Source organism: Mustelus asterias, chromosome 10 (genome assembly GCF_964213995.1).
Source record: "Mustelus asterias chromosome 10, sMusAst1.hap1.1, whole genome shotgun sequence".
Classification (NCBI taxonomy): Eukaryota; Metazoa; Chordata; class Chondrichthyes; order Carcharhiniformes; family Triakidae; genus Mustelus; species Mustelus asterias.
This window is the reverse complement of record NC_135810.1, coordinates 60,800,000-60,823,359: the sequence shown is the minus strand read 5'-3', so window position 1 is coordinate 60,823,359 and position 23,360 is coordinate 60,800,000. Positions and strand designations below refer to the sequence as shown.

At 44.5% G+C, this 23,360-nt stretch overlaps 1 protein-coding gene across 1 annotated transcript in view; it reads left to right on the top strand.

The window, feature by feature from the left end:
* LOC144499627 (ferroxidase HEPHL1-like) overlaps positions 1–23,360 on the top strand; it is a 128,884-nt gene that overhangs the window by 22,124 nt on the left and 83,400 nt on the right. The window contains exon 2 of the mRNA XM_078221799.1: positions 21,205–21,449. Coding sequence (XP_078077925.1) covers positions 21,205–21,449 — 245 coding nt within the window. The remainder of the gene's footprint in view (positions 1–21,204; positions 21,450–23,360) is intronic.

Genomic DNA, 23,360 nt, shown 5'->3' with positions numbered 1-23,360 from the left:
AAGTCAAGGGTGAAACATATTGCTATGGGGGTGTAAAGACACACATAGGTTAGACTGTATAAGGACAACAGATTTCCTTCTTTGAAGGGTGTTAATGAACCAGATGGTTAATGATACTCTCGTAATTTCATGGTTAATATTATTCAGACTAATTTTTAAAAATCAGATTTAAGTAATTAACTAAATTTAACTTCCCAGTTGCCATGGTGGGATATAAAGTTGGGTCTCAAGTATTTGTCCAGGACTTTACATTCCTAATCCTGTAAAAATAGTCACTATGCTATAATTTCTGGCCTCCGTCACTGCATTTTTAGTACTACATTGGTTGACTTTGGAAGTCAAATAATCTCCTGTGTTTGCTTTGTGATGATGTATTGTTGTAAAAGGGGCACAATTATAAAGCTTTCATGTGTTTGTGAATGCATGAATGACTGGTGATGTGTTAAGTAATGGCATCTTCAGCTATTTTAAAAGTTGGATGACAAAACAGTCCAATGGAAATTACATTGTAATCCAGCAGTTACCCTGTGGCAGATGTAGAGTACAAAGTATCCCTGTGTGAAGCTGTTTCTTTGAAGCAACACACCTAACACTCCTCGTTATGTGGTAATGCTACTTTAACATTTATTTATGCATTTTATATTTTGCCAAGGAGTGAGGTTAGGAATTGCAGACAAATCCCCCTGTACAGGAAACATCAGTTCAGTTTCTGAAAACTGTCCTGCAGTGTGAAATTTTTTTTCGACTACTCAATAGCTAAACAGTAATCAGTTTGTTCAAATTCTTCCTTGCAACACACTTTATTTGTGACATTTATCAGGTTTCACTCATTTTGAAAATGCACAACTCTGCATTTGTAAGAAGTAATTGTTCATTTTTTTGGTAAATCTCACTTCCAATATTTCACCTTTTTTGAGATGTTTCTACTCCTGATGTGTGGGAGAATGTTTTTGTGTATCTGGTAGTGTCGTCTTCTGTAAATTTTTAAGTATATGCTTGAAAATGAAAGAGGTGCAGAGAAGTTTATTGTGGCACAGCAGCCAAAGCAAAAGCTGATGAGCTTATTTTTTGAAAACAGGCAGGTAGCTTATTTGAAACATTGGAAAGTGGATAATGCCACTGCTGAGTTAAAGGTTACCACGTCCCATAAGATATACCAAAAATATTAAGCCATTCCCAATGACATCTTATCTTGCAGCCATTGGAATGAATTGTGGGCAGATGCTTTGGGGGAAATGTTTGATTTGATTTGATTTGATTTATTATTGTCACATGCATTAACATACAGTGAAAAGCAGTGTTTCTTGCGCTATAAAGATAAAGCATACTGTTCATAGAGAAGGAAACGAGAGAGTGCAGAATGTAGTGTTACAGTAATAGCTAGGGTGTAGAGAAAGATCAACTTAATGCAAGGTAAGTCCATTCAAAAGCCTGACAGCAGAAGGGAAGAAGCTGTTCTTGAGTCGGTCGGTACGTGACCTCAGACTTTTGTATCTTTTACCCGACGGGAGAAGGTGGAAGAGAGAATGTCCAGGGTGCATGGGGTCCTTAATTATGCTGGCTGCTTTGTCGAGGCAGTGGGAAGTGTAGACAAAGCCAATGGTGGGAGGCTGGTTTGCGTGATGGATTGGGCTACATTCACGATCTTTTGTAGTTCCTTGCGGTCTTGGGCAGAGAAGGAGCCATACCAAGCTGTGATACAACCAGAAAGAATGCTTACTATGGTGCATCTGTAAAAGTTTGGTGAGAGTCGTAGCTGAAACACCAAATTTCCTTGGTTTTCTGAGAAAGTAGAGGTGTTGGTGGGCTTTCTTAACTATAGTGTCAGCATGGGGGAACCAGGACAGGTTGTTGGTGACCTGGACACCTAAAAGCTTGAAGCTCTTGACCCTTTCTACTTCATCCCCATTGATATAGACAGGGGCATGTTCTCCTTTACGCTTTCTGAAGTCGATGACAATCTCCTTCATTTTGTTGACATTGAGGGAGAGATTATTGTTGCCGCACCATATTCTCTATCTCATTCCTGTACTCTGTCTCATCATTGTTTGAGATCCAACCCACTACGGTTGGGGAATCGGAGGGGAATTTGGCCACACAGTCATGGGTGCAGTCAGGAGTATGTATAGAAGGGGGCTGCAAACACAGTCTTGTGGGGCACCAGTGTTGAGGATGATCGTGGAGGAGGTGTTGTTGCCTATCCTTACTGATTGTGGTCTGTGAGTTAGGAAGTTCAGGATCCAGTCGCAGAGGGAGGTGCCGAGGCCCAGGCCATGGAGCTTGGAGGTGAGTTTCATGGGAATAATGGTGTTGAAGGCTGAGCTGTGGTCAATAAATAGGAGTCTGAAATAGGTGTTCTTGTTATCTATGTGACGTAAAGGACATCGTTGTATTTTGGTCGTGGGAAACAATGAAAGAATTGTCAGCAGCTGTACAAGCCACAGGGCGGATTTGTAATTTATGTTCTCTTTGAAACAGCCACATTGTCTGTGGAGCTTCATAAATTGGCACAAACTGAAATGAGATTACCTTGCCCCATATTTTTATGTGGTGAGTTGTTATCATCTGGAATGCACTTCCTGAAAGTGACAAGGCTCTTAAGGAGAAGATTCAGTTGTGACTTTCAAAGGGAATTTGGATATATATTTGAAAAACAAATAGTTACAGTGTTGTGAGGAAAGAGACTAATCAGATAATTACTTTAAAGAGCCAGCACAACTGTGATGGGTTGAATGGCTTCCATGTGTGTTGTGCAATATTTTCTCCATGTGCCGTGCAGTGATCATCTCCAACAAGAGAGAATACCAACATTTCCTCTCGACACTCACCATCTTTATCATCACTGAATCCCCCACTATCAACTTTTTGGGGGTTACTATTGGCCAGAAATTTAACTGTAGCTGCCATATAAATACTGTGGCTACAAAAGCAGACCAAAGGCTGGGAATTCTTATTTTTTTATTCACTCAAGGGATGTAGACTTTTCTGGCTCATCCACCATTTACTACCCATCCCTAATTGTCCTTGAGAAGGTGATGGTGAGCTTCTTCTTCAACCACTGAAGTCCTTGAGGTGTAGGTACACCCACAATGCTGTTAGGGAGGGAGTACCAGGATTTTGACCCAACGACAGTGAAGGAATGGCACTATATTTCCAAGTCAGGATGGTGAATGACCTAGAGGGGAACTTTCAGGTGGTGGTCTGTCCAGGTATCTGCTGCCCTGTCCTTCTAGATGGCAGTTATTGTGGGTTTGGAAAATCCTGCCGAAGGAATCTTTGTGAGTTCCTGCAGTGCATCCTGTAGATGGTACACATTGCTGCCACTGTGCATTGGTGGTAGAGGGAGTGAATATTTATGGATGGGATGTCAGTCATGCACGCTGCTTTATCTTGGATTGTGTCAAGCTTCTTGAGTGTTGTTGGAGCTACATTCATCCTGGTAAGTGGAAAGTATTCCCTCACCCTCTTGACATATGCCTTGTAGATTATACGTGCAGAATCAGCAGTTGAGTTAATCTCTGCAGGATTGCTAGCATCTGGCTTGCTCTTGTAGCTACAGTATTTATAAGGCTAGTCCAACTAAGTTTCTGGTCAATGTGGTAACCACCAGCATGTTGATAGTGGGGGGTTCAGTGAATGCCAAGTGGTGATAGTTAGGTTCTCTCTTGTTGGAGATGCTCATTGCCTGGCACTTGTGTGGCGCAAAGGCTACTTGTCAGCCCAAGCCTGGATATTGTCTCGGTCTTGCTGCATTTGGATATAAACTGCTTCAATATCTGAGGAGTCATGAATGGTGTGAACATCTGTGTAATCACCAGTGAACATTCCCACTTCTGATCTTACGATGGGAGGAAGATCATTGATGAAGCAGTTGAAGAAGGTTGGGCTAGGATACTACCCTGAGGAACTCCTACAGTGATGTTCTGGAGCTGAGGTGACTGACCCCCATAACCATCTTCCTTTGTGCCACGTATGATTCTAACCAGCAGAGCGTTTTCTGCCTGATTCCCATTGACTCCACTTTTGCTAGGGCTCCTTGATGCCATACTCAGTCAAATGCTGCATTGATGTCAAGGGCAGTCACTCTCACCTCGCCTCTGGCATTCAGCTGTTTTGTCCATTTTTGAACCAAGGCTGTAATGAGGCCAGGAGATGAGTGGGCCCTGGCAAAATTAAACATCAGTGAACAGTTTATTGCTGAGCCATTGACAGCACTGTTAACAACCCCTTCCACTTCACTGATGTTTTTGATCGAGAGAAGACTGGTGGGACTGATGGCTGGGTCGGATATGTCCTGCTTTGTGTGTACAGGACATACCTGGACAATTTTCCACACTACTGGATAGGTGGCAGTGTTGTAGCTGTATTGGAACAGCTTGGCTAGGAGCGTGGCAAATTCTGAAGCACAATTCTTCAGTAGTATTGCTGGGATATTGTCAGGGCTCGTAGTCATTGCTATATCTAGTTCCTTCAGCCATTTATCGATATCACATGGAATGAATTGAATTGGCTGAAGACTGGCAATTGTGAAGCTGGGGATCTCCAGGGGAGACCAGATAGATCATGCACTCAGCACTTCTGGCGGAAGATTACTGTAAATGTTTCAGCTTTGTCTGCAGTAAATAACTTACCTCCTGAGTCCTCAAATCCTGTCCACCACCTTCAAGGCGCAAGTCAGGCATATGATGGAATACTGCCCGGATGGGTATCATTCCAACAACACTCAAGAAGCCTGGCACCATCTGGGATAGCCTGCTTAACTGACAGCCTATCTAACATCTTAAAACATTCGCCCACTCCACCACCGATGTACAGTGAGAGCAGTGTGTATCAGATTACAAGATGCACTGCATCAACTTGTCAAGCTTGTTTCAACAGCATCTTCCAAACCTGCAACCTCTACTAATTTGGAGGACAAAGGCAAAAGACACATGGAAACACCACCACCTGCAATCCACACACCATCTACATTGCCTTTCCTTACCTGTCTCAAAGAACAAAGAACAGTACAGCACAGGAAACAGGCCCTTCGGCCCTCCAAGCCTGTGCCGCTCCTTGGTCCAACTAGACCAATCGTTTGTATCCCTCCATTCCCAGGCTGCTCATGTGACTATCCAGGTAAGTCTTAAACGATGTCAGCGTGCCTGCCTCCACCACCCTACTTGGCAGCGCATTCCAGGCCCCCACCACCCTCTGTGTAAAAAACATCCCTCTAATATCTGAGTTATACTTCGCCCCTCTCAGCTTGAGCCCGTGACCCCTCGTGAACGTCACTTATGATCTGGGAAAAAGCTTCCCACCGTTCACCCTATCTATCCCCTTCATAATCTTGTACACCTCTATTAGATCTCCCCTCATTCTCCGTCTTTCCAGGGAGAACAACCCCAGTTTACCCAATCTCTCCTCATAGCTAAGACCCTCCATACCAGGCAACATCCTGGTAAACCTTCTCTGCACTCTCTCTAACGCCTCCACGTCCTTCTGGTAGTGCAGTGACCAGAACTGGACGCTGTACTCCAAATGTGGCCTAACCAGTGTTCTATACAGCTGCATCGTCAGACTCCAGCTTTTATACTCTATACCCCATCCTATAAAGGCAAGTATACCATATGCCTTCTTCACCACCTTCTCCACCTGTGTTGCCACCTTCAAGGATTTGTGGACTTGCACACCTAGGTCCCTCTGTGTTTCTATACTCCTGATGACTCTGCCATTTATTGTATAACTCCTCCCTACTTATTTCTTCCAAAATGCATCACTTCGCATTTATCCAGATTAAACTCCATCTACCACCTCTCCGCCCAATTTTCCAGCCTATCTATATCCTGCTGTATTGCCCGACAATGCTCTTCGCTATCCGCAAGTCCAGCCATCTTCGTGTCATCCGCAAACTTGCTGATTACACCAGTTACACCTTCTTCCAAATCATTTATATATATCACAAATAGCAGAGGTCCCAGTACAGAGCCCTGCGGAACACCACTGGTCACAGACCTCCAGCCGGAAAAAGACCCTTCGACCACTACCCTCTGTCTCCTATGGCCAAGCCAGTTCTCCACCCATCGAGCCACTTCTCCTTGTATCCCATGAGCCTTAACCTTCTTAACCAACCTGCCATGTGGGACTTTGTCAAATGCCTTACTGAAATCCATATAGACGACATCCACGGCCCTTCCTTCATCAACCGTTTTTGTCACTTCCTCAAAAAACTCCACCAAATTTGTAAGGCACGACCTCCCTCTTACAAAACCATGCTGTCTGTCACTAATGAGATTGTTCCTTTCTAAATGCACATACATCCGATTGTCTCCAAGAATCCTCTCCAACAACTTCCCTACCACGGACGTCAAGCTCACCGGCCTATAATTTCCTGGGTTATCCCTGCTACCCTTCTTAAACAATGGGACCACATTCGCTATCCTCCAATCCTCAGGGACCTCACCCGTGTCCAAAGAAGTGACAAAGATTTCCGTCAGAGGCCCAGCAATTTCATCTCTCATCTCCCTGAGCAGTCGAGGATAGATGCCATCAGGCCCTGGGGCTTTGTCAGTTTTAATGTTCCCTAAAAAACCTAACACTTCCTCTCTTGTAATGGAGATTTTCTCTAACGGGTCAACACCTCCCTCCGAGACACTCCCGGTTAACACGCCCCTCTCCTTCGTGAATACCGATGCAAAGTATTCATTTAGGATCTCCCCTATTCCCTTGGGTTCTAAGCATAATTCCCCTCCTTTGTCCCTGAGAGGTCCGATTTTCTCCCTGACAACTCTTTTGTTCCTAACGTATGAATAGAATGCCTTAGGATTCTCCTTAATCCTGCCTGCCAAGAACATCTCGTGACCTCTTTTTGCCCTTCTAACTCCCCGTTTGAGTTCTTTCCTACTCTCTCTGTATTCCTCCAGAGCTCCATCCGTTTTCTGTTGCTTGGACTTAACGTATGCCTCCCTTTTCATTTTAATCAGATCCTCAATTTCCCTGGTTATCCACGGCTCTCAAATCCTACCTTTCCTATCTTTCCTTTTTACAGGCACATGCCTATCCTGCAGCCTTATCAATAGTTCCTTAAAAGACTCCCACATGCCAGACGCGGACTTACCCTCGAACATCCTCTCCCAATCAACATCCACCAATTCCTGCCTAATCCGGCTATAGTTAGCCTTCCCCCAATTTAGCACCCTGCCCGTAGGACAGCACTCATCCTTGTCCATTACTATCCTAAAGTTAACAGAGTTGTGGTCACTATTTGCCACATGTTCCCCTACCGAAACTTTAACGACCTGACCGGGCTCATTTCCCAGAACTAGGTCCAGTATAGCCCCCTCTCTAGTCGGGCTATCTACATACTGTTCCAAAGAACCTTCCAGTCTCTGGGTCATAATGCTGGAACTCCCTTCTCCGCAGCACTGTGGGTGTCCCTACACCAAATGGACTGCAGCGGTTCAAGAAGGCAGCTCACCACCACTTTCTCAAGCAATTAATGGTGGACAGTAAATGCTGGCCCAGCCAACAACGCCCACATCCAGTGAATGAATAAAAAAAGGTCCTATATTACTCAGAAATGGATGTGCACAGGCTTCCACCGAGGAGTCTAACAAGTGGGTGAATTATTATCTTAAAATTAAGCCCATGACTGTACTAATATTTATATTCAAAATATTAAAAAGCAAAAATTAATTTGACAGTTTGTATTTAGTAATTGCAGCAGCGGTTGCTTGAGGCTGAGAGGTGGGGGCGGTTTTCAAAGCAAAGTTATGCTAATGCTTGAACATTCCTTTAGATGATGTCTATCAGCTGCTGCACACTTACAACAGTCTAAGAATGAAATGGTGAAAATCGCTTCATTTTCAAGACCTTTGGTGTGCGTTTTGTTCTATCATTAACTGAAAGCTAAGCACCCATTTACAATTCATGCCCGCAGTGTAGTAAAACCTTTCCATCAACTTCACAGCCTTGATATGAAAATACACGTGGCCTATCGTACAGTGTCTCAGATTCATACTCAGATTTGACCACATTGTTTTTGGTCCACACACAAGACAATCAGAGTAAAACTGGGATAGATTTTCAACACGCCACCCAGCTGTCAAACTGCTGCATTTTACCCATCCATTAGAGAAACGCTTTGATTTATTTTCTTGCAATTGAAACAAATAAAAAGTTTCTAAAATTGACCGCCAATCCACAAAACCAGTTTTACACTTGGGCAGCAAGCTGAAAATTCACTCCATTCTCTCTCATGTCAGAACAGGAATCAACAGACGTCTCCCTAAACTGATGCACATTAAACCAATCTACTTACTGCACACATAGGCAGGGTACATGTGGTACATGTTACAGTGTTTATAGCTGTACATGTGTACCTATGGGCGTCAGGGGATGTTGGTAAAGCCAAGTTTATTGACTATTCGTAACTGCGTTGCAAAGGTGTGGTGTTGGGGAAATCCTGTTTTTGGAATGCTGCTGTTAATGTGGCAATGACTGTCCCAGATGGAGTTAGGAGGATAATTCTAGGATGCAGGCTAAATGACGATAAAGGGATGGCAGTGACATATATCCATTTAAGGATTGTGCATGTCTTGGAGGGGACATTAGAAGCATAACATTTCCCATAACATTGCTGTTTTTAGTGGTGGAAGTCCTAATATCTCTGAGATATTGTCAAAGTAACCTAATCCTACAGTGCACCCTGTGCTGTTGATTGTACATGAAGCAGCCAATCATTTGTATCCAGATGACATGGATGTTGGAGCTTAGGCAGGTTTTGAAATGGCAAGAACAATAAGGCAACTGCAGCTCTTTCATGTTTTGTGATGACAGATAGTTCACAGCAGTGAGGATTGGTTTCAGTTCTCACCAAGACTTGATTTAATCATAGAATCATAGAATCCCTACAGTACAGAAGGAGGCCATTCGGTCCATCAGGTCTGCATCGACCACAATCCCACCCAGGACCTATTCCCACAACCCCATACATTTATCCTGCTAATCCCCCTGACACCGGGGTCAATTTAGCATAGCAATCAACCTAACCCGCACATCTTTGGACTGTGGGAGGAAACCGGAACACCCAGAGGAAACCTATGCAGACACGAGGGGAAAGTGCAAACTCCACACAGACAGTGTCCCAAGGCCAGAATTGAACCTGGGTCCCTGGCGCTGTGAGGCAGCAGTGCGTGAAAAAATCCTACCCATTGTGCACAAGATTCAAGTGGCTCCTGGCTTGACAGCAAACTCAAAAGCAAGATCTTTGAGGTCTGAATCCGTGGACACATACCTGAGGGATCATGTGATATCTGGTTCTCATTTGCTGCCTCCAATTGATCAGCCTTACGAACTGTGACTCTTCTTGGTATCTTTTCAAGTGTTTATCTATATCCTCAGGACCTTGTGCACAAGCACTTGAACTTGGTAAAGATAGTGTCAGTGCTGGGTGCAGTGTGACGCTTTCTGTGCAAGTGCTTCTGATATCTCGATTCTCCTGCTTCTGTTTCCTTTGATTATGGATATACATTTCCTATGGGAAGATAAATAGTCTTGAGATTTTAAGTTAGCGCATATATGTGTACAGTTGACCATCCCATTTGAGAATGTGCCATGCTGTTATGTTGCTATCTGTGAATTTATTTGAATGGTTTGGGTGGTTTGTACATATGAGTTACAGGTTTCGAGGGTATACTTTGCGGCATCCCAGGTTTGGGGCAGGTATTTTGCATAGTAAGTTGTATTGCAGCCTTTTCTTAGCAGGTTTTTTTTTGGCTCAGTTACACTTTTGGCCTGAACCCAGATCAGCTGCATTCTGAAAACAATACCACTCTGTCTAAAGTCTGCTTCAGTGCTTGGATGGACCATCTGATATTGAGCAAGGTGCTTTTCTGTACCTGACAGAATTGCCTCTCATTCTTGCAGTTCAGCATTTGGTAATTTGAATGGTTCTCATTTGAACAGCTCTTAATTTTCCGAGCATATTGGAGCACACTTGGGGTATAGCAATACGCCAGACCAGTTATGCACCTATCAGTTTCTGAATCAGTCCTAATACTCCATTGTCCACTTCAGAATTGCAGGGTTTGCATGTGCTACTGAGCACAGGCATGCCATTAGTTAAAAGGACAATGAGAATACTTTCAGAAATGTTAGTAATACACAATTGAACTTTGAATAGTATGCCAACAACACCTTCTGGACTGCATTTTGGATTATTAGGTAAACAGCACTTATTATGATCAACATAAAAATAAATATGACTTTTAAAAGGCAAATTCCAAAAGAATGAAAATCAAATAAATCACCCCATAAGTGTCACTCAGTTGGGAAAGATGGAACATATTTAAGCTAACAATATTTTGAGAATACAGGATAACATACTGCCAAGAAAGCAAGCTAAATAGGCATTTGACAAAAAGAAGGAACAGGTTGATTAAAATAGCAAAAAGGTTGAGGGAGAAAAAGAAGGAAATAATAATTTTGGGAATATAATAATCCACTGTGACAGGTTAAATGAGATATGTTACCATCCCAGCTAATGTTACTACATGGCAGTCAAGTCCCAGAGCAGAAGCCTGGCTCAGTACAACATGAACAGAGTCACTGGCCTGCCGATTAATTTTTAATAAAATAATAAAACCTTTATTAAACAAGAAACGATTAACTATAATTCACTACTTGTTCACCCCAGCTATATCTTTACAGATATACACAGATTTGTAAGGATAACACAAGTTACAAATTATATATCTTAAACTATAATGTTCTTGTTAAGTACACAGTCTATATAAATCAATAGGCCAACTGTGGTCAGACTCCCCACATTCTGAAACCAAGTGACAGATGCCACCACTACAACTTCTGTGGATTTCTCATCAAATCCCCCCATTTCATAGAATCATAGAAACCCTACAGTGCAGAAGGAGGCCATTGGGCCCATCGAATCTGCACCGGCCACAATCCCACCCAGGCCCTACCCCCATATCCCTACATATCTACTCGCTAATCCCTCTAACCCACACATCCCGGGACACTAAGGGGCAATTTTAGCATGGCCAATCAACCTGACCCGCACATCTTTGGACTGTGGGAGGAAACCGGAGCATCCGGAGGAAACCCACGCAGACACGCGGAGAATGTGCAAACTCCACACAGACAGTGACCCAAGCCGGGAATCGAACCCAGGTCCCTGGAGCTGTGAAGCAGCAGTGCTAACCACTGTGCTACTGTGCCGCCCATTTGCTTGTCACACTGTGAGCCAGATGATCTCACTGGAACTCTGACTTTCACATGTGTTTACAAACTCCAGTCTCGAAGAACTTATTTGGAATTTTCCCCCAAATGATCTGTTCTCTCAGATGCCTTCACCAAGGATCCACCTCCAGAATTTCAGTCTCTCCTTTCAGGTGTTCTCTATTTGGATTGCCATGTACATTCAAGCTTTCACACAATCTGTCATGTACCCAGCCATGCCAATTGAACATTACTGTTTCACAGGCTGTATTAAGATGTCATCAAACTTTTGATTGATTGCAGATATCTGGCTTCTCACCTAGCTGACTTTAAACCTGGTTCGTGGAGCTGTGTCTTTAACTCAGAGCACTTTCTCTGTTTTTTACCTTAAGTTCACTGAATAGGGCCTTGTTCAACTTCTTGTTCTTTGTTCCTTTAACTTAACTTCTTCCTGAGACTTTCTTTTTGTCCCCACTGCCTGCTTTTTTGGGGCTTTCATTAGTTCTTTTGTGAATTCTGCTTTCTGCGGCTCCCTTGTCCAGTCCAGCTTCTCCTGGTGCTACCTTAAGTTCTTTCTTTTCTAGGTGGTTCCTGGTTGCTAAGCAAAAACCAAATTTTCCTTTAATCTGTTTTGCATCAAACCCATCCCACATAACCTGGTGTTGTTAGACCTCTTCCTATAATCTATGCCACGACTGATAAAGGCAAGTGTCCTCTTAAGCCTTCTTAACTACCCTATTAACCTGTCCTGCCACCCTCAGACATCTGTAGGCAAGCATGCCAAGATCCCTCTGTTTCCTACTGTCTTGCCATTCATTGAGTGCTCTCTTGTCTTGTTGCTCCTTCCAAAGTGTATCACCTCGCACTTTTCAGGGTTAAATTCCATCTGCCGCTGATCTGCCCATCTGACCAACCCATCTATATCTTCCTGCAACCTAAGACCTTCTTCCTCACTGTTAACTAACTTGCCAATCTTCATGTCATCCGTAAACTTGCTTATCATCCCTCCCACATTCTCATCTATATCGTTTATATATATCACAAACAATAAGGGACTTAGCACTGATCCGTGTGGTATGTCACTGGACACCAGCCTTCTGTCACACAAACAGCCTTCTACCACTGTCCTGTCTGTGTCTCCTACCACTAAGCCAGTTTTGGATCCAACTTGCCAAGTTAGCTGTCCCACTTCCCATTGACTGCATCCCACACCACCAGTAAATCTGGGTCGGGGTTGTACCGCAGGCAGTCCCATAAGATCTTGCCGGTGTCAACATCCGGGATTCTACCTACCCGGGAGTTGGTTAGCTCAGTTGGCTGGATGGTTGGTTTGGGATATGGAGCCAACCATTCCCATTCCGGCTGAGGTTATTCATGAAGGCCCCACCTTCTCAACCTTGCCCCTTGCCTGAGGATCCTCAGGTTAAATCACCACCAGTCAGCTTTCCCCCTCAAAGGGGAGAGCAGCCTATGGTCATCTGGGACTATGGCAACTTTACTTTTACTATCACCCTCCCCCTTTAGAATGCCCGGCAGCCATTCAGTGACATTCCTGACCCTGGCCCCAGTGAGGCAACACACGATCCTGTAGTCATGTCTGTGACTGCAGAAACACCTGTCCGTTCCCCTAACTAATGGATCCCCTATCATATCACTCCTTCCTTCTCGCTCCCCTCCTGTACAGTCAGGTCGCTTGGGAATTGCTGTCGCTGCTGCCATGTGTATCACCGTCGGTCCGCCTCTCTGCTGCACCTCTTGAGGGTGAGTGATGTAAGCTGCACTCCCCGAGCTGTATTTAACATCTCTGTGCTTTCACGAGTATCTCCTGCAGGTCCGCCTCTCTGTTGCTCCTAAAGTTAATGACTCTTTCAAATACAGAAACAAAGAATTAAACTTACTTAAAGTGATACCCTGTTTCTAATACCCCCAAATACAAATGTAGATTATTTAAAACTACCTCTATTCCCTAACAGGTATTGGGCTGGAAAAGGCCCAGGAGATGAGATTAAGTGATGACGTTAACCACAAACCTCAACGGTTCTCCTAATATCAATTTGCTTCCTTGTCCTATTTATGAAACACACCCACTTTCACTGGCATCCTTGCCAACTTCCTTAACTTCCTGCCCCATAATCCTTCATCTTTACCTTCAGATCTCCCATTATCTGCCTTTACAACCACTTTCAGCCCCTATCCCTACAATTACCATATGTTGCTGATTTACTGTGTTCATCTTTCTTCTGCTCAACTATCAATGAAACTGCCACCTTGCCCTACATTAAAGAACTTCCTCCCTGAATCCTTTTGTCCCCTCACTTCCAAAATAATCTTCAAAATCTATCTCTTTAGTCACATCCCTTGTTCCCACTCCTATTCCTCCTTGTGCTGTGGAACATTTTGCTGTGCTAATGGCGCTATATGAATGAAAGTTGCTATTGCTGTGAACTATATTCAGAAAACACCAAAGTTTTGTGCATTTGTGCAGAAGTGAATAGGCTCAAAGATTACTAGGAGATGCAGAACAAAGGTAGCTTAAAGTTTTCTAAAGGCACTTTGCCATCCAAGTGTTGGAATTGTTAATGAAGGAGATATGGAACTAAAGAGCCTCTCTTCAGAAATGTCTGGTTTGAAACACTTCACAGGCAGAGCACATGCAGTTCATTAAACCCAGTGGATATGGGGAAACGAGGGAAAAGATGACTGACAGGAAATGGTAGTTAATATCAGGATAATTTCAGTTTTGAAGATCAATGCGCATGATTGAAAGAGATTGGAGGAGTCCATCTCCACTGTGAGTGCAATGGTATTCTCTGGTTTTACTGTCTGGCCTACCCCCATGGAAAAGTGGCTACAAGCGTGAAGCATCAGGTGTAGCACAAAAGCATGCACATGCCTGCTCTGCTTAATGGCCATTGTGCTTGGTTTGCTGCTGTATAGTGGATGGAGGAAGACCTCATCTCGGCCACTCACTGCCTCAATGAAGTGCAGCAAAAGGCTCTCCAGTTGCTGGATCAAAAGGAAGTCTGGGTTGGTTAGAAGAGGGAAGACGGAGAAAGTGAGGAATCTATCAAGGTGCTCCCATTCTCTCTTAACCCCCCCCACCCCCCTGCCCCCTCCCTGCCCCCTCCCTGTCACACACACACGTGCGCACACACACATAAGTGCGCACACACACACGCGCGCACTCCCTGTATATGCTGACTCCTGTCCTGATGCCTGAGTTTGCCCTGCACTGGTGCATGTGTGGTAGTCTTACGTGAATCATAGAACCGGCACAGTGTAGTAGGAGGCCATTCGGCCCATTGGGTCTGCAGAAACCCACCTTTTTCTTATTTTATCCAGGTCCTTGCCCCGTAACCCCACGTATTCACCCTGCTAAAGCCCCTAAACTACACATCCTGGGACACTAAGGCTGGAATTTTACTGGCACGCCCACCCCGATTCCGGGGGCAGGTGAGGCTCAGAATGGCATTCTCCATTAGCCTTGGGTGGGATCGTACGAAACTCGGGCGGACGTGCTGGTAAAATTCTGCCCTAAGGGGCAATTTAACATGGCCAATCCACCTACCCTGCACATCTATAGTCAAAACCCTGAGAACATTGGCCATGGGCATGTGAGCAGTCAGGGCAGGGGACAAGTTGCCTACCTCCAGCTCTGCTGAAACCATAGCGATAGCACCATGTAAGAGTAATTGGAAAAGGCAGGGAATGTATTTGCAGTTTCACAAGGGAAATCACTTGGGTGTTTCAAACTTTGTTTTATTGTCAATGTTTATGCTCCAGAAACTTTATTCCAAAGCTCCATTGTCCAGTCATCCCCATTGTTGCCTGTGCAACAGGAGCAGGAGGTGAAGGAATTCACGGCTGTGGTGACCTTATTGATAAAGGTAACGTGGCAGACAAGAACACCTGGCCTAGTTGGCAGGAGAGTATCCTGTAGGAGGCTCAGGTGTCTGCAATGACCTGCCGAGGAAATCTGAGCCTTTTGAGGCACTGCTGCTCTGTAATGTGAGAAAGCGAATCCTCTATTGTTACAGCTTTCACCTTCTTTGAGTGAGAGCTCTGTATCCATCCCCTCTGTCCCGTGGAGCAGGAGGGAGCTGAGGAGAAGCTTCTATAGGTGGCATCGCTCTCACTGTCGCTGTTGCTGTACTGCTCCTCTTACTCAGCGGAGGCACAAGATAGAGCCACATAAACAACTCCCACCCTCGCGGGAAATGTTGATCAAAGTCAACCAAGTTTGAGGTTGCCGGAAAGATCTCCACAGTGATAGAAGCACACTCGGAATAAATCCTGTGAGCAAAAGCTTTTCAATCTGGTAGAGGCATAGTTCAGGATTGAAAGGACTCCAGCCTGTCGATTGCTCAGTTCTGGCACCCCTGCTGTCTCCTCACCTTTGTTCAACCAGGTGAGTTCAGCTTGGTAAACCCAGGGGCTGCCAGATAAAGCCACAATCCTGAAGTCAGTTCTTGTCTCTTAATGTATGTCAGCTGCAGACTTCCTGTCCAAAGGGTGTTACCCACAAGAGCTAACAAACACTTTGGATTCAACATGGCGGTCGGTGGATTGCTGCTGGCTTCCTAGCATGCTGGCAGGTTTGCTTCTTTGAGCTCCCACACACACTGACATCCATCCACCCATAAACTCAGCCATTTCTCCTGAACTATCATAATCAATGATAGACACGGTACAAAAGTGAAAGGATATAGATTTAAACAAGCAGTTAAAATGGAGCAGATGATTTATCCACCTGCTTGTTACACTGATCATACCAATGCCATAAATTGCAAAGGCAATTCTGTGAAATGTATATCAGCCTCCAAATGCATTATAGGTCCCAATTGAATTTTTGATATACGTTTGAATGGGACGCTGCTGTGGTTTCCCTGCCAAGCAAAGCTATGGGGAGCTATATCGGGGGCTAGAAATAGAACAGTAATGTCAGCTTGCAAGAATTATTTGCAGATTTATTCAGGAGGAGCAGGTTTAGGCGTTTGGTGACTCAGATCTCTTGTTGCAGAAAAGATATCACACAGAGTCACGGTCTGGTGCATGTTGCACAACATTTCATTAAAGAGAAGCTGACAGTGGAGGAGGAAGAACAAGTACATGGGACCTTATCAGATAGGGGAAACCTGGGAGGAAGAGAGGAATCAGCAGCGGAAAGAGGGTGTTATCAGTGCCTTGCACATAGAGGTACCAGGCATCAGTCCGTGGCTTGGTGATTCTGCTGAGCTTCTCACATGCTTGCCTGCGAGTTTACAGAGTCTGCTGCATAATAGTCCATATTTGACCATGCAGGATCTGAAGCCAACAAACCTCACTGCAGACAGAAGTGTCCAATATTATAAAGGTGATTAATTTAACACAAAACATAATAGCTGCAATCTTACCAAAAAAAGTGTAAAGAAGGAGTGTTTCACGGCCGTGCAGCCCGATGTGATGCGGTAATGTCATGGTGGGTGTGAAGCCAATCCTGTCAGCAAAACAGGGCCAGGGAGATCACAGTGGCACAGTGGGAGATCACAGTGGCACAGTGGTTAGCACTGCTGCCTCACAGCGCCAGGGACCCGGGTTCAATTCCGGCCTTGGGTCACCGTCTGTGTGGAGTTTGCACATTCTCCCCATGTCTGCGTGGGTTTCCTCCAGGTGCTCTGGTTTCCTCCCACAGTCCAAAGATGTGCGGGTTAGGTTGATTGGCCATGTTAAATTGACTCTAGTATCAGAGGGACTAGCAGGGTAAATGCATGGGGTTATGGGAATAGCACCTAGGTGGGATTGCGGTTGGTGCAGACTCAATGGGCTGAATGGCCATCTTCTGCACTGTAGGGATTCTGTGAAGATGGCACGAACTGGCTTTTTGGCTGCTTCCTGCCTCATTATGCTGATTGACCGCCACAGCGGGCTGGTAAGATCATGCCTAATAATTGCGCCTCATTTTGTTCTCACCCAACTGATCAACCCAATATTCTTCAGACCTTCAACCTTTCTTTAAAGAAGGTTCACTAATGTAAGTTTCAAAGGAGTATTTCAAATTGCGTGTGAATTGGTTTAGTTTAGTCATGCACACCTAATTATTCAGTTCCACATCAAGCCCCCTCAAAACGCTTAACTTCAGGCAAGTCTCGAGCATAAAGCAAGACTGGAAATAGCAAATAATACCCAACATTTGTTAAAAAGGATAATGGAATATTTACCAAAATACACAACGGACTTTTCCAGGTAAGTGTAAATCAATCCAAACTTGCCTCACTGACAGCGAATTCCCCAGAATTCTGCCCCGAGAGCGCTAATTAATCTCTCATGATTATAGTTCATCTTTCTCATGACTGAGAATAAAAATGGTTCTTGAAACCTTCACATTTAACCCTTTGATTAGCATTGCCTTATCTTACATTGAGTCAGTTGTTACCAGCCAATTGTCGTCACTGGATCTAACTATTTGTGCCAAGTTGCCCCATTGGGCAGCCCAATGAGACAGTTTGTGATGTTGCCCTTATCTGAATTTTGACAAATCCTTATTCATTATTATGCATCTGCTCCAGGTATCGAGGGACAAAATGGAAATTCATGCTCAATGCTTTTTCATCGCTTCCTTTCCTACAGACAAAACTTACAGCAGCACCTTAGACAATATTGGTTTGCAAAAAGTTAAAGCTTTAAGCACCAAACATTAGAATATTACCCAGCCTTAATAACTGCCTGATTTATTACTTATTCTTCAATTATATTGTTGAGACGCACTACTTATTTAATCATGTGTTTCTGGCTAGTTACGAATTATACAATAATTCTTGATTAGTACGTGATTGTGGTTCTGTAGGTTGTATACAGATTATGAAATGGCTCCTTTAGCCCAATGTTAGTACAAGATGTCGTCTTGACCTTGTTAGATTACTACAGTAAATATAATGGGAATTACTACAGTAAATATAATGGTCACGTTAAACTAAAGTCTACTCCCCGGGCCTGCTTACACTAATTCTAGTGTTCTGGAAGATTCTGCCATGGAGGCATGGACAGAGCTGGTGAACGGCTGTTTCTCACATAGGAATTCTTGACGTTCTAGTGGCTGGTAACTTCTAGGTTTCAGGCATGTGCAGACTCGGCCACAGACTGCTACAACTTGTTTAGTAGTGGACCAGTGTGGCCCAGCTAATTGGGACCATGGCAGTTATTGAGTGTGAGGGGTGGGGAGGAGAGAATGTGTAGGCCTCCTGAGAGAGGCCTACATGTACATCCCCCATCATACCACTGCTTCGGAGTCGTCACTTCCAGTGATCTACTGGAAGGCAGATTGCAGAAAATAATGAAACATCTTCGAAGACGAGTTACTTAGTTCCTCATTCTTTTCAATGTGGTACCTGAAATCTGCATGGCAGACATTTATGCTTCCATCAAAGCTACAAAGTGAATTAGCATGGACTCCCGCTGTGAGGGCCCTGTTACAGTACTCTGCAGGGGAGACTGCGGAGTGCTGATGCCACGGAAATGATGGCACAGAGACTCCCCCAGATCTCAAAGTACTGAAGCTGCTTTGCACGCCTACCAATACCTCCCGCGGCAATTTTCTTCTCATGCTGAGGTTAGAACCTAGGTAAGTCCAAGAGCAAAGATAAAATGAAGACATGGAATTTCAAGGAAAGGTTCACATTGATCAGCTGACAACTTGGAGAATGCAGGTTGAAGTCACTTTGCTTGCTGCTCAATGAAGGAATGTGAGTAATGTTCTGGCACCCTCTTTGGGTCTGTCCAACAGCAGTGATTTCCAGGGCTCTGCCATGTGGTGACAACGATGTTGAGGATTCCAGCCCGCTCCATTTTCTGGAATTATGTACTGCATCCTGCAAGAAAAATGTGGAGTTTGTGAATGTGGAGAATGTGTCGAGAGGTGTAGCGGAAACCGATCGGGTGAGATTGGAGGTGTCCAATATAAAGGAAAGTGTGTGACATGATGTGAGTAAGGAGTAGTGGGATTGGTTGCACTGTACTTGAGAAAGAACTGAGCTTTATAGTGCCTTTGTATTGCATGGCGAAGGAAGTGATGGAGGGAATTAGGGAATTGTGAAATAGGGAATTGGGAGTTTAGAAGGATGAGGGGGGATCTTATTGAAACTTACAGGATACTGCGAGGCCTGGATAGAGTGGACCGTGGAAAGGATGTTTCCATTAGTAGGGAAAACTAGAACCAGAGGGCATAACCTCAGACTAAAGGGACGATTCTTTAAAACAGAGATAAGGAGGAATTTCTTCATTCGGAGAATGGTGAATGTGTGGAACTCTTTGCCGCAGAAGGCTGTGGAGTCCAGGTCATTGAGTGTCTTTAAGACAGAGAAAGATAGGTTCTTGGTTAATAAGGGGATCAGGGGTTATGGGGAAAAGGCAGGGGAATGGGGATGAGAAAAATATCGGCTATGATTGATGGGCTGAGTGGCCTAATTCTGCTCCTATGTCTTATGGTTTTATGTGAAGAGGTTGTGTGTGGGGGTGGTGAATGTTGTGGTGAGAGAGGTAACGAGGTATATTTATCCTTGCTGCTCATGTATGGCTGTTAAGCTTCTTTCTTTATTGAACCCAAGTCCTGCCCCTAAACCTCTGTTCAGGCCTGGTTCATTGTGATCTTCGGGATGTGGCTGCAGGGGTCGGGGTTGGATATCTTCCTCCCAGCTCTGCACTGGGACATTCAGCAGTACATCAGGAAAGTAGGCGGCTTTGACTCATCTCTGCTGTCAACAAACTTTATGTCAAGCTGTTTATCGATAGCCTTCTTGTATATCCGTCCAATTCTGCTTTCGCCACCCATCAGGAACTCAGCTGCATTCCTATGTATAAACAAAAATAAAGTTAAGCACATCACTTACGAACAAAAACATTCTAGAAATTCTGTGGGTCATGTGGATGAGCTGCCAGATTTTGCAAGCAATTGTGAAGGCAAACTGCCCTTCAAATGGGTGGCATAATGACACGGTGGTTAGCACTGCTGCTTCACAGCGCTAGGGACCCTGGTTCAATTCCAGCCTCAAGTGACTGTGTGGAGTTTGCACGTTCTCCCCGTGTCTGCATGGGTTTCCTACGGGTGCTCCGATTTCCTCCCGCAGTCCAAAGATGTGCAGGTTAGATTGGCCATGCTAAATTGCCCCTTAGTGTGTCAGGGGGATTATCAGGGTAAATACATGGGGTTACGGGGATAGGGCCTGGTGGGATCGTTATTGGTGCAGGCTCGATGGGCCCATTGGCCTCCTTTTGCACTGTAGTGATTCTATTATTCTATAAAATGTTAAAGGGGCTGAGGAGTTAAAATGGCAGAGGCCCCATACCCAGTACATGGGGGTGGCAGCCCAGACGATTCGTATCCAGGGTTAAAATTGGGACTACAGTCTCTTCGTTCTGTCTGAACTACGGAGCAAACATCTCCCTCTACAGTTTCCCTTGGCATTACCTTAAATCCAACAGGCAAGACAACTTTGATTTTACCAGTAAAGCTCAAAAGCCACCACGTAACTCCACATATATCAAACACCAGAACTGTTAAAAACACATGAGACTGAAATATTCAAATCTGAACCTACATTCTTGATACAATTTCATCCTTCTTGTAGGACGGATTAACGAGTGACAGTTCAGCACCCAGCATGGGAATTGAAGTCTTGACTTTGAATTTTATAAGGCACGGTAGTACAGTGGTTAGCACTGCTTGCCTCACAGCGCCAGGGACCGGGGTTCAATTCCTGGCTTGGGTCACTCTCTGTGCGGAGTCTGCATGTTCTCCCCATGTCTATGTGGGTTTCCTCCGGGTGCTCCGGTTTCCTCTCACAGTCCGAAAGATGTGCTGGTTAAGTGCATTGGCCACGCTAAATTCTCCCTCAGGGCACCCGAACAGGAGCCTGAGTGTGGTGACTGGGGCATTTTCACAGTAACTTCATTGCAGTGATAAGCTTACTTATGTTCGTAAGTGATGTTCCTAATCTTATTTTTGTTTATTCATAGGAATGCAGCCGAGTTCCTGATGGGTGGCGAAAGCAGAATTGGACGGATATACAAGAAGGCTATCTATAAACAGTTCACCGATGGAACATATTCAATTGAGGTTCCCAAACCAAACTGGCTGGGATTCCTTGGTCCGCTGATAAGGGCAGAAGTGGAAGATTTAATTATTATTCACTTCAAAAACTTTGCGTCACGTCCCTATTCTCTGCACCCACATGGAGTCTTCTATAAGAAAGATTCTGAAGGTAAATTTGCTGAGCTAAAAAATGGCTTGGATTTATATGGCGCCTTGCATACCCCATAGTGCTTTGCAGTTAATGAAGTATCTTTGATATTTGGCCACTGTTGAAATGAAGGCAGTGAGCAGTCTGCATAAGTTTCCAAACCGGAAGTGATAATAACTAGATAACTGTTTTAATAATATTGGTTGAGACATAAATATTGGCCAACACACTGAGGAGAATTATTCATCAAATAGTGACCTGGGATATTTTATGTCTAACTTAGGGCTTCAGATCTTTGAAGAATGGCACCTCCAGCACCGCAGCACTCCCTCAACATTCCAGTGACGTTTTAATCTGTGTTATATGTTCAATTCTCTGGAGGGGGACTTGAACTCACGACCTTCTGGCTGAGCTGGAAATATTCCTGCTGAGCCTTGACAGTCAGTTATGAAATGTCTGCAGCCTTATGCCTGGGCTGCAGGAAACGTTAACTACCATCCTGACACAATGGTACTATTAGAAGCAAATTCATTTTGGACTCTGAGGTAATTCTAAATTGGTCTGAGTGTAAGCAATAGCAAATGAAGTTTATTCAACAAAATGACTTAGCGCATTCCACCAATCGCAATAATAACTGTCTTGTATCGGAGACACTGGGCTATGGTGTATTCCAAAACGTCTGGTATGTACACATACATGAGAGCCTGTGAAAGAAGCAATGCATCTCTACAGCTCATCACCTGCTGGGGTAGATTCCAGTTGATTGGAATGACATGGTAACTGTTACTGAGACATAGGCTGGAATTTTTCAGGCCCGTTTGACGTGGGCGCAAATCCCGTTGTGGCCAGAAACTCTCGTGACAGAGTCATGACGGGATTTGCAATGGGGAATTCCACAGTAACTTCATTGCAGTGTTAATGTAAGCCTTACTTGTGACTAATAAATAAACTTTTAAACTTTAAAGATCTCCGAATGTGATCTTCCCCGCTCCCCGCCAGTGACGTAATCAGGTACACAGCCAATGAGGACGTGAAGCTGATTACCATCAATTTAAATCAGTTATAATATGTCTAAACAGCGCTGCACCTTCCGGGACATCCGAAAACACGCCGGGTTTCAGTCAGAACCTGACACTTTGCCATTTTTTTGGGACAATTTCACCCTGGCTGCAAGGTGGTCAGTACTGGCAGCCAAATAAACCTGGTTATAAGGAAAATGATGAAGCTGGAGTAACCTTTGAAATTACTTGAATCATAAGAGGATATAATGTGAGGTAAGCAGGCAGTAAAGATTTTATGGATTTAAAATTTGATTAGGGTTGTTAACAGAAATGCCACTTAGCTCATGTCCAGGTGAGATGAGGCAGGCAGTATGTAACCTTGATGTTGCCTGCTCATTTCAATGACTGTGGCATGCAAAAACACATTGCTGACTGACTGACTAGGCTCAGCAGGGTCGTGCTAGCTTGCACTCCTTAAAGCGGGTGCACTCAGGCTATTACAGTCGGTCAAATTGTATCAGGAAGCCTTTAAGGGGAAGAGTAAGTCAATGGAGCAGCAACCCAGAGGCAGGACTTGTTTGATATGGGGATGAGGGCCATTGTCCGGGAGATCACTAGGAGTAAATAGGGATGTTCCCCAGGAGCCAGGAGACAGCAAAGGCACACCCTGAGAAGAGAATGGGAGTAAGTGACCAAGGTGTTGAATCCTAGAGTCTGGCACTGAATAACTGGCTCGAGTGCCAGAAAAAGTTCAATGATCTTACTTGATCAAGGTCAGCGAATGCATCTTCAAATGGTAACCTCTCACACTTCCCAATGCAACACAGCCCCATCGCTCAGCCATCAGCAAACCAAACTCATACCTATCATTCTATCAATGGTCCACCTCACCCTTCACACTTAACAATACTGCCTGCCTCACACCCACCTC